Source organism: Chelonoidis abingdonii, chromosome 19 (assembly GCF_003597395.2).
Source record: "Chelonoidis abingdonii isolate Lonesome George chromosome 19, CheloAbing_2.0, whole genome shotgun sequence".
NCBI classification, from domain to species: Eukaryota; Metazoa; Chordata; order Testudines; family Testudinidae; genus Chelonoidis; species Chelonoidis abingdonii.
This window is the reverse complement of record NC_133787.1, coordinates 18,962,331-18,974,671: the sequence shown is the minus strand read 5'-3', so window position 1 is coordinate 18,974,671 and position 12,341 is coordinate 18,962,331. Positions and strand designations below refer to the sequence as shown.

Here is a 12,341-nt window from a genome sequence, read left to right as displayed (position 1 = left end):
ATGAGTTTCTAATATATTTCCAGAATGTGCCCTTGTGCGCTGTTGAAGTTCCATATGGCTGGATGGTATTAAAAAGCCAGATTCAGAAAAATCTAATACAAAGTAATCCCACTGAGGCAAGAATACACATGTACTTCAGCATCACTAGTTGTTTTTTTTTTAGGTTTTCCTCTATATTCTGTTCTATTTGGGTTCTTATTCCACACCCAGAGCATGTCACACTAGTCTTAATTAGGATTACACTTACACGATTGAAGTCAAACTACTCTTATGTTTGAAAGAGGTTATACTTGGTTTTGGAACGCCATCTAATGGAAGGAAGAGGGTTGTGCCAAAAAAAGGCTAAGAAGAAAATAACTGGCAATGAAGTTGTTTGTTTCCCCTGGATCTTTCCAAATACAAGATTTCTAGCGACTGATAGTAATCTGAAGCTGCAATAGCCTTGCTTTGGCAACAAAGAGTTTTGTATGAATTTTGTTTTGTCAGTCACTACTCCCATGCTGTGTCTTCCAGCATTTTTTAAACTAAATGTTAAAGAAAGTCACTTACAGTCTCAGTCGAGGTTCAACACATCTGACAAAATAATCGAAGTCATCTTCATCCTCTTCATCCCAACTCCTCCAGATATGCTGGTAGAAAAACCTTTTGAAATAAAGCAAGTAGTTAAGAGTGCACTGTCCATTGATGAATCCAGAGTCACTTTAACAAAAGTTAGGACTGAAAATAGAAATGCAATAAATTGAGGAAGACATCTCAAAATATCATACCTCTCGAATTCGCATATCACTCTCTTCCAGGCTATTCAGTACACAGAATTTCCTGATATTCCTTGTCCGCAGTAAACACCGTGTGTAAAGTTTTCAAAAATGCCCAGAATAACTTAAGAGCATAAGTCCCATTGATTTCAACTGAACTTATGCTAAGCACGTAAGTTACTTTTTGAAAAATAGGACTTACATTGCTATGTGACTTCGGCATTTTTGAAAATTTTGCCATACATCACTCCAATTCAAATTCTTCCACAGGCCTCCTCTCACCTTCCACATTAAGTTTAGCATCCTCACCCTTCAAATGCTCCTTGTGGGCTTTGAGTTTATCAGACATCTATTAGCCATTACAAAGGCAGGATCCAGGAGCAGCATTCGGGGTCTTGGCTTCTCACTGGGACATTGTCCTGGAGAGTGAGGCCCCTCACCTTAGTTTTAGTGTTCAAATTCAGTCCTTGTGGCTATTACTAATCAATTTCTCTAAACTCTATGGTGTGTGTATTGGGGGTGGGGAAAGAGGAGAAGTACAGGAGAAAGAAAGGAAAAGAGCTCTTAAAGGAAGTGCTAGAAAATAAGTAGGGAATGTGGATCAGAGATGCAGTAGAGAAACAGCAAATAAGGGAGATGTAGTGTGCACACGGCAGAGAAAGAAAGAATGAGATCAGGGAGAGAAGGAGGAAACTGAAAACGCTGCAGGGAAAGATACACCACAATGAATTATAGGACAAAAAAGCAGAAAAAGTGCAGTGAAAGGAGGAGGTGAGGTGGTCTAGCAAAAGCAAGGAACAGAGTGAGTTACATCTTTTAAACTTAGTAGAAAATTTGGTAATGCGCTACAATGAAACCCAGCATGTACCTTTGATTCCTTGTGACGTAGCAACACTGGTGTTTTTCTTCTGGTCAGTCAGCTTAGCTCTTCGGCTAGCAGCCATCAGGTTTACTTCTAAAGCCCGGGTCAGCATAGCCCCAGGAATGGTCTCAAGAATTCACAGAGATGGGAGTATACCAAAAGCTCTTTCTGACTGAACGCTAAGAACATCTTTTAATATAGGTGCAGATATGAAACCCATATACATTATTTATTATAGCTCAGATGTGATGCCTAAACTATCTGATTCCTAAAATTAAAGAAATAATAGTTCAGGAGACAATTAGCCGTTCATGAACATTTTCCTACCTGACATGTTCTATGGCCAGGGCTGTCTGGTCAAACTCTCCAGATTCATCAAACACAACCCACAGCTCTGGGAACACAACCCACAGCTCTCAAACACAACCCACAGCTCCTGCACTGGCAACTGATGTTTCTTCAGCTCCAAGAGCTCTTGCATGCACTCCAAGGTAAAGGTGCTAACATGGGAGTCACACAGGAAAGGCTCACTGAGCCGAACCACTGCTTTCAGAGTGGAGTACTCCACATCCACAACCTGATATGAACAACACAGCTTATTAGGGTGGCTTTAGACATCATAACAGTACATACAACCTGAAAAGCCAAAACACCATACATTCAGTCTTATTATAGAAGCCAATCAGCAAATTTGTTAAAAGCATGAAGTGTTTTTTAAACACTCTGTATGGCATTTTATTCCAGAGATGTCTGAGCATGCATATTTGAAATTATATCCCCAAAACAAGCTTCATTGCTCAGCAACATATACATACACTGCTTTCCATCTTCAAAGGACTGTACAAACACTAAGCCTCGTAATGTCCCTGGGAGGATAGGAAGTTACTATCTTCTTTTTACACAGGCAAGGGTTATGGGCCTGATTTTTGGATATGCCAAGTACCTGGCAGCTCCCATTGACTTTACTTGGAGCTGAGGATGCTCTGAAAAAAATCAGGACCCAAGTGCTTTGCAGCAGCCCACACAGTGGCAGAGCCAGGAATAGCCAGAATTCCTGTGACCTAATCCCATATTTAGCCCAGTAGGCTGCCATGCCTTTCAGCTGGAAAGTGCTCCAACAGGGACCAAATGTGTCATGGGGAATCCTAAAGCATGTCAATCCCTTCCCTCTAATTTAGGGAGAGGACAAAGCTGATCAAATGCAGGTCTATGTTGCTGGAAAACACGAATAACTTCTGCTCCTCTATAAAGACAAACCACCAATATGTTTGCAGGCTTCTACCTATTTTAAGACTGTAGTTTACTTGCAGGTGTTTTAAGTGTGGGATGGGGATAGCATTTCCCTCTTTTAAATGAGTTAAAAGGTTAAAATCAGGTTCATGTAGAAGGCTCACAAAAAGGCAACGTGGCTCTGACAGGCCTTATGAGGCCCAGCAAAGCAGGGTTCCCCTCCTGCAGACTTTAGCATGGCTATAAGCAGCAGGAGTGCACACGTGAGGGGCAGTGAGGAATTATACCTGGCTAAGACAGGAGGATTGGGTGGGGGTGGGATTTTATTGATGAAAACCTTAATACTTAGAAAACTGGTTTAGGTTTTTACATTCAGATAAAAAGGCTGAATTTCTACATCCTGCTCTAGGCTTGCCTCCCTGCATCCCAACTTTCATTCCTCTCTGTGCCCACAGTCCCCTACACCTCCATCATAGAATCACAGAAAGGCTGGGCTGGAAGGGGCCTCGAGAGGTCACCGACTCCATACCTGTGTGCTGAGGCAGGACAAAATATCAGGACCACGTCCGACAGGTTTGTCTAACCTGTTCTTAAAAACCTCCACTTTCCCCATTCCAGTTCTCAACTATTCTTATAGCTAGGAAGTTTTTCCTAGTAGCTCACCTGAATCTCCCTTCTGCAAGCTAAGCAGATTAATTTTTGTCCTACCTTAATTGGACACACAACAACTGATCACTGTCCTCCTTATAACAACCTTCTACAAACTTATGCCCCCGTGCCCAGCCCTCTCTTCTGTAGACTAAACAAGTCCAGTGCTTTCATTCTTTCCTCACAGGTCACGTTTTCCAAACCTCTCCTCTGGACTCTCCCCAGTTTGTCCACATCTTTAATAAAAGTGTAGCGTCCAAAACTGGACACAGGATGTCTTAGGTCATGTCAACACTACAGGCATTATAGCGGCATAGTTATGGCATCATAGCTCTGCCGCTGTCGCCTTGTAGTATAAACAGACTATAGCAACAGAAGGGTTTGTATCACGGTAGGAATTCTGCCTTCCAGAGCAATGAGAGCTAGGTCGACAGAAGCTTTCTTCTATCAACCTAACTGCATCTACGCCAGGGGTTAGGTCGGCATAGTTATGGCACTCAGGGGTGCAGATTTTTCACAGCCCAAGCGCTGCAGCTGTCAACCTAAGTTTTATGCATAGACCAGGTCTTACAGACGACACTTCTGTTAATATACCACAGAATGACACTTGCCTTTTCTGCCACAGCATCTCACTGTTGACACACTCAACCTGTGATCCACTGTAGCCCCCAGATACTTTTCTGCAGTACTGCTGCCTAGCCAGTTTTCTCCCCATTTTGTAGCTGTGCATTTGATTTTTTCCTTCTTAGGTGTAGTACTTTGCACTTGTCTATTAAAATTCATCTGGTTTATTTCAGACCAATTTACCAATGTATCAAGATTATTCTGAATTCTAATGCTGTCCTCCAACGTGCTTTCAACCCCTCCCAGCATTCCTCATATAAAATTTGCTGATGAGACAATCTGTACTCCATCATTCAAGTCATTAATGAAAACACATCCCTGCAAGTCTTGATAAGTCCTCCTAGTTTGACAGCAAGCCACTGAAAACTACTCTTTGGGTATGTCTACACAGAAAGTAGACTCCTGCGGCTGACCCATTCCAGCCAATTCAGGCTCGCAGGGCTCAGGGACCCTCCCATCTCGCTGCAGAAGTCTACACAGCAGTGAAACAGCCCCATAGTCTGAGCCCTGTGAGCACAAATCAGCTAGCATGGACTAGCTGCGGGTGTCTAGTTGCTTTGTAGACGTACTCTTTGAGTACAGTTTTTCTAACCATTGTGCAGTAATTTCATCTAGAGTCTAGACCAAATTTCCCTAGTTTGCCTATGAGTGCGCCATGTGGAAATGTGTCAAAACCCTTAACAAAAACAAGATGTATCACATCTACTCCTTTCGCCCTATCCAGTGACACTGTCAGAAGGAAGTGAGATGGATTTTGTCAAGAGCAAATCACACCAAAACAATCGTGGCTATATCTTATCCTCTGAGTTTGAACAAACTGATTATATAATCATCTGTTTCAATATTTTTCTGGGTATCGAAGTTGGGTGACTGGTCTCCAATTCCCCAAGTCCTCTTTTTGAAGACGGGTACTATTTTGACCTTCTCCAGTCTTCTGGAACTTCACCCACTGTCCAGGAGTCACCCATTAGATGTCCCACATCTTCTCTTGATTTGCTTCCTCCTCTGATCTCCAAAAGAGCCCCCATTTTTAGACCAGAAACTACAGCTCCATGTCACCCATTTACAGTCCTTCAGTCCCCTGCCTCTCTACACAAACCCACTCCTCCATGTAACCCAGACACTGTTAAACACTGGTGCATTCCAAAGGAGTAGGCAACGGTGGGACATTTTTGCCAGTTAACCGCAGTGTAGAGAAGGCCACATTGTCATTTGGGACAGCTGGTAGTTGCTTCACCCACCTTGGGAGAAACCCCACTGAAGACCACATCATTAGGCATCTGCCCCTAACACCAAGAAAACCCATTTCCTGACCAGAAAATGTGAAGTGCCACATCAGCAAATCCTGAACTACCCAAACCATGACAAAGTCTCATATGGACAGCACACAGCAGCCTGTGCTCTCAAGCCCTGTTTTGCATCCCTCTGCGTCCCTCCAGTGGTTCAAATGTCTGTGTAGCCCTAAAGCAGGGGTCAGCAACCTTTGGCACACAGCCCATCAGGTAATAAGCTAGTGGGCCACAAGACATTTTGTTTACATTGACCGTCCATGGGCACAGCCCCCCGCTGCTCCCAGTAGCAGCAGTAGTTTGCTGCTCCCGGCCAATGGGAGCTGCGGGAAGTGGCACGGGCCGCAGCTTCCCACAGCTCCCATTGGCCGGGAATGGTGAACCGCGGCCAATGGGTGCTGCGGCGGGCCATACCTGCGGATGGTCAATGTAAACAAAATCTCTCGCAGCCCACCAGCGGATTACCCTGATGGACCACATGCTGAAGGTTCCCAACCCCTGCCCTAAAGTCACATCCTTGAAGGACTGATACTGTTGTTGAAGCAGATCTAGCTCATTACAAAAGACCTCAATACCATACATGTGTTTATATGAAAGAATACTCAAAAAAAATTCAACTCAATACCATCCTTACTAGTATAATATAAAAAGTAACATTCAAACAGAAGAGATGCAATTTCTAAGACCAAGGAAACAGAGAAGGAAAATTCCATGCTGACACCATCTTTTCTGGTCTTAGAAACTGCAAAGAGTTTCTAGGAGGTGAAATCTATTTAAATTCAGGCTTTTATAGGTTCAACAGTTTTTTGTTCAGTAGAACCAGGTGCAAAACTGACAGATAGAACCAGAGTGCAAATTGTTTTCACAAAGGCCCAGCCAGTAAAATAAATATGCAGCTCGTACAGCTGCAGCTTTGTAAAGCAAGATAGGCAGTCCTGTGGATAATTATTTATAGTACAGCAGCCTAGCAGACCCAATCAGGGCCCCACTGCGCTAGGCAGTGGATGCACAATAAGACAGTTCTGGCCCCAAAGAACTTACAATCTGCAGAAAATGCATTACAATCACGAGGGCTAATAATTAACTGCATCTCATCTGACTGTTGATGGTAAGTTTCTACATGTCACCAGATGTTCTCCTGCATTCTCATGTCCAAGAGACACTAGCACTGAAGCCACTGCAAGCAGTTAAATGGCTTCTCATCTAATGCTCTATCCTCCACACGGAGAATTAGATGTGAAAAATATGCTATTTTCTATCAGTTCATAAACTTTAATTAAAAAGAAGTGATTTGCCTGTTAACAGTGGAGTAAAGTGATGTTAATTGGAGACAAATGTCTAGCCACTGAATTACATTTACCTCGACCAGCACCTCAAACACATTAGTGCGCCAGATTGCTTGCCATCCAGATGGTTCAAGGACCTTCTCTAAGTACTCAGCTGTAAATTCTTTTACCTCAGAGGCCTTGCAGTCAGCTAAAATAAAATTAAAATCACTTACAATATGTATTTATGCAATAAAAGGACAAAAGGAATCAAGCTCATACATGAGCAATTAAAGGGAATCTGAACATAATGGGGTTTTAGTGTTCCTTCATTATGGTAGAAGTTGTCTTCAACTTTGTTCTGCTCAGTCTTTTTATTATTTGTATTGCTGAAGTGCCTGGGACTCCTAGTCACAAACCAGGATCCCATGGTGCTTGGTGCTGTATAAACAGCAAACAAAAAGACAGTCCCTGCCCCCAAACAGCTTAGACCAGAGGACTGGAGAGCTACCAAAAGGTGCTCTCAGCCCCCTAAAAGCTTCACAAAAAGAGCAACTGCTCACCTGACTGCCCACATCTCTCAATTATGCCATTGGAGTTAAGTGGGGAGGAGGGTGGAACAGGACAGTGTTTTAACTCGTCTTATCAAAAATCCCTCCCCCTTTCAATTGTTCAGACTTCAGTCTCTTGGGATGTCAAAATCCACCAGGTCTAGTCCTCCAGCTAAAAGTGTTTGTTATGTTATGATATTTTTAATGTAAAAGTAAAAGTTTAAGGCTGTTTAGAGTCTCAACTCCATCATTAATTGGCCTCTCTTGTATCTCTGCTACTAGTCTAGATCCTCTGTAGTTACCACACTGTGGATGGAGGATGGTGCAAATTAAAAGGAGAACAAATATATACAGCTTAAAACTGAATCATCAGGAAAAGTCAGCACTACAGAGATCATGACAAGAGGGAATTTTAGAAGCAGAAAGGTCACTCACCCAAAATGTAATCCTGATAGGCTTTAAATCGCTCATAAAACAAAATGTGATTTGTTTGGAACGTGTCTGGGAAAAGCACATTCCCGTCTGGCATAATCCTTCCTAAAATGGTCCCTGATTTGTCACGACTCCCATAATCACTGCAGCTGTCATCATCATCTTCTTGGAACAACTCTGAAGGGAGAAAAAGCCACCAACCTCAACTCAAGTACTGTTCACTCTTTCATTCCTATCCCAGGGATCTACTGCTAAGTGCAAAATCCAGGTATGCCTCCTCTGTAGACCATATGTTAATTTACTGTTGGAGAGGTGGTTAAATAGCTAATTTGCTTTTCCATTTTTCAGGGACACACACACTTGCCAAAACAGGGTCTCCCTATCTATTGGATATGGACCCAAACAGGATTTTTAAAACCGAGATGATGCCTTTTTTCCCCCATTAGGTGTAGTATAGAGGTCTGAAAGGCTTTTGCTAATAGATTGGATTTTCCTCACTACTTTTTACATTAGAAATATCATGATTGGCAACCCTGGTTTGGCTGGATGACCTCATGGGGCAAGGTCCACCTCTTGCATGTAATTTGACATCTCTGCCTTTCAGTTACGAAGTGAATTGTGCACCCTTACATGTGACTATTGACCCCACCCCACCCCCAAGCATTCATTAGTCAGTGAATAAGCTTTAACAAGACATACAAAATCAAACCTAGCTAAAAGTATCTTCCCCTCAAGAGTTCAGTTTTCAGTCTCTAGTGCAAGTCAGTTTCACCAGTTCACCTGTCACCCCAGGCTTTCTATACTAGAGACTAGAATGGTTTCTAACAACCAATTCAAGCAGAGATAGTTCAGTGAGCCCATGCTAGTGATGTCAGCTTCTGAGCCAGTGCAGTTTTGTCCAAGTTCCACTGCTCAGCCATTTCAACTGCAATGCCTTCTAGACGCTATCGCATAGTTCCCCACAAGTCGGTCACAAACAGCAGATTCTGTGAAACTGGAAAAAGCTACCATGATCTGTGGGACCAGGCTTATCTGAACCATGCTAGTACCATCCACACAAGCACACACTGAACATGTTCTCATTCTGCTGTAAGCAATGAGGCACAGTGGATAAGGCACCGGACTGGGAGTCAGGAGCCCAGAGTTCCATCCACAATGTCTGCTGACCTGCTATGTGACCTTGGGCAATCACTTCATCACTGTGCCTGTTTCTCCTCCCATTCTTTTTTTATCTGCCCTGTTTTGACTGTACACTTATGAGGGCAGGTATTGCAGCTTCCCATTAGTACAGTGCCTGGCTTAGTGGGGCCCCAAGGTCCTAGAACTTCTAGAATGCTGACACATGTAAGCCAGCTGGATCACTTGTGTGTGGACACAAGTCTGTTACAAGTGTTCTATGGAGACCAAACATTCATAGTAAATGTCTATCGTGTACACAAGATCTGAACTTCTGGGGAAAAAAACTGACTAAGACCTTTCAGGCCTTTATACATCACAAAGTAGAAGAAAGGGCATTGCCCTTTTTAAAAAATACAGTTTCTGTACATGGATTATCCACACATGGAGTTAATGGGGAACAACTTCACATGTAAATAACCTTTAAAGGTTCCTAGCTGCACTGGTGGCCTCAAGCCTGTTAAGGCCCTTCCAGAATGCTACCCCACCCCCCAGTACCCCACCCACATCAATGAGGTGTTCATGTTAGAGCCATATAAACAATTACAATTTGGATAGGCCCAAACTGCACAGCTGTATGCCAGGTCTTTCCTAGCCAGAAGCACAGGTTATACCTGGTTAAATCATCAGCACATAAGCAACCTGCAATTACAGATGCCATGGACACAGCAGAAAGGAACAGTCTTCGGAGGGAAAGCTGGAGAAGAGAATCCCCCCTTTCCCTACCCACTGGGGATCAAAAATGCAAAAGTCCAACCACCATCAGGCGGGTTTTGATGGGCATAGTGAATGGACACAGAGGCTAATATCCTGGGAAGGGGTTTCAGGCAGCCACTGATACTGAAGAAGAGCTGTGTGTAATCTCAAAATTTGTCTCTCACAAACAAATGTTGATCCAGTAAAAGATATTACCTCACCCACCTTGTCTCTCTGACATCCTAAGCCCGACAAGCTACACCACCATAGCATACACTCATTGATACTGTCCCTTAAACTTCAACAGTCTTCCTACAGTTTATCACGCTGACAACAACCGTTTGTAACTGAACTAGAGAGTTGGGCGGGGACAGAACAGAAACGTAGGAGGAAACCTCTAGGACTGGAAAGTAAATTTCAGACCAGGACGGGCGGAAGGGCAGGTTGCAGGGAAACTACATTCCAGGGGTCGAGGGAAGCAGATCTCGGGTTGGGGGAGTCCGAGGAATTATTGAAGCACAGGGGACAAATTCGCGGGGGGAGGAGTACAAGGGAAGAAGAGTGTGGGGAGCCAGGGGAAAATAGTATAAACGGGGGCGGGGGAACATACCTTGCTTCAGGCCCTGCACGTTCTCCTGCAGCCCGACACCGCCAGCTGCCGGGGCCAGCTCCGGCCCTTCCCCTCCCTCCTTCTTCTCTTCCTCCTCCCCGGACACCGCCAGCACCGGCTCAGGCTCCTCCTGCGCCATGGCGAACGGCTGCTCCGCGCTCCCTGTCCCAGCCCGATAGCTCAGCCCGTCCCGCCCAGTCTCGGAAATTTCAAACTTTCCCGGCAGCGAGCCCGTCCCCGACGTAAGCACGGTGGAGAATTCTGATTGGTCGCAAGGCGCAGCGAGCGTTGTGGGAGCCAATCGGCAGCGGGCAGATACCCCGTGGAACGTTGACCTGTGGAAAGTGTCGCGGGATTCCAATCCCCGGGAAGGCAGAAGGCGTCGGGCAGCCTGGGGGCTGCTCGGGGAGCGGGTGAGCTGCGTGAAGCTACAGCCACGCACGCTGTGTGCGCTGGGGCTGGCAGCGCTGTGCCGTGCTTTGCACCCACCACAGGGGCCTCGGGAGCCTGTTTCCCTTTCCTTCTAATTCCTCGGTTACCTCACGTTTACCAGAGCGCATATAATGGCAGTTAACAAAAATGAAATATTAATTTGGATCAAGCAACTTTCATCCCAAAGTGTTGCACAAACACATGCCAGGCAGCCAGTTCCGGGATGGGGGCAAAAACCTAAGGGAGCACAGCAGGTTGTGATCCAGCCTCACTGGGTAGGAATTAAATCATATATCCAAGATGTGGTGAGTGAGGAAATATCCTTTATTCCAGGGGTTTGCAACCTTTTTCTCCCTGAGGCCCCCCCTCGATGTGCTATAAAAATTCCAGGGCCCAGCAGGAGGGGCCTTGGGCATAGTGTAGTTTGATTTCTATATATGAGGGGCAGGGGCCAGTGGTCCAGGGAAGGAGTGCCATCTCTGCCTCCTTACTCACCTCAGCAGGCTATCCACCTGTCTGGGTTGGGGGAGCAACCAAAAATTATAACTCAAAGTGGGGGGCTTAGCTCAAAAGTTTGGAAACAGTTTAGGGCCTGGGACTGAGTGCAGGCAGGGGGGTAGCTTAGGGTGCACGGAAGAGGTTGCTAGAGGCCGTGTGGACACAGAGGGTAGCTCAAGGTCCTGAGCCCAGGCCACTCTTACCAGCAGCCTCTGCAGGAAGAGTAAAGGGAGCTGGGACTCAGGAACTGAGGAGCAGCTTCAACCCAGGGCACCAGCAGAAGAGGAGGGAACACTGCAGCTGCCTGCTCCATGGCACCAGAGAGAGCAGCAGCATTAGGGGGAAAGCAGTAGATACAATATACTTAGACGTCAGCAAGGCTTTTGACACAGTCCCATATGACATTCTATAAGTAAGATGGAGAAATGTGGGCTTGACAGAACTACCATTAAGTGGATACATAATTGGTTAAACAACCGCAAACAAAGAGTAAGTGTTAATGGAATGATGTCGGATTGGAGGGAGGTCTCAAGTGGGGCTCCACAGGGATCTGTCCTGTGTCCGGTGTTGTTTAACATCTTTACTGCAGATGACACAAAGCTGGATGGAGGGAGGGTGCCAACACTTTGGAAGACAGAGCTAAAATTCAATGGGAACGTGATAAATTGGAGAACTCAGCAGTAGACAACAAAATGAAATTTAACAAAGACAAATGTAAGGTACTGCATTTACAGAAAAAAAAACAAATGCACAAATACAAAATGTGGGGAAGCTGCTTGGCAGCAGCACTGCTGGGAGTTGTGGTGGATCACAACCTGAACATGAGTCAGCAATGCAATGCTGTTGCAAAAAAAGCAAATGCGGTTTTAGGTTGCATTAACAGAGGCATAGCATGCAAGACATGGGAGGTAATAGTTCTGCTCTACTTGGCACTGGTTTGCCCTCAGTTGGTGTAGTGTGTCCAATTTTGGTCGACTATGTATAGAAAGGATGGAAAGGATCCAGAGGCAAGTACCAAAGATGAACAAAGGGATGGAATACAAGCCATATGGGCAAAGCCTGAAGGATCTGGGTATGTTTGGTTTGGAAAAGAAGAGGCAGTTGCTGTGCTGCACGGAGCAGCGACCCAGAGCACCCGGCATGAGAAGCGGCTGGTCCCACCCATAGGAGCCGAGCATGCCAGGGGACAGCCGCAGCAGGAGGACAGAGCCCCTCTCCCTTCCCCATGGCAGGACAATCTGGGGAAGCACTTTACCCTGCATGCCCCCCACAC

General features: G+C 45.3%; 1 protein-coding gene across 1 annotated transcript in view; it reads right to left on the bottom strand.

Moving 5' to 3' along the window:
- SHCBP1 (SHC binding and spindle associated 1) overlaps positions 1-10,515 on the bottom strand; it is a 33,834-nt gene extending 23,319 nt beyond the window's left edge. Inside the window, exons 1-6 of the mRNA XM_075073699.1 lie at positions 10,139-10,515; positions 7,660-7,833; positions 6,769-6,884; positions 2,045-2,194; positions 1,945-2,009; positions 550-642 (exon numbers count right to left, since the gene is read on the bottom strand). Coding sequence (XP_074929800.1) covers positions 550-642; positions 1,945-2,009; positions 2,045-2,194; positions 6,769-6,884; positions 7,660-7,833; positions 10,139-10,277 — 737 coding nt within the window. The 5' untranslated portion in view covers positions 10,278-10,515. The remainder of the gene's footprint in view (positions 1-549; positions 643-1,944; positions 2,010-2,044; positions 2,195-6,768; positions 6,885-7,659; positions 7,834-10,138) is intronic.
- Between the last annotated feature and the right edge of the window lie 1,826 nt (positions 10,516-12,341).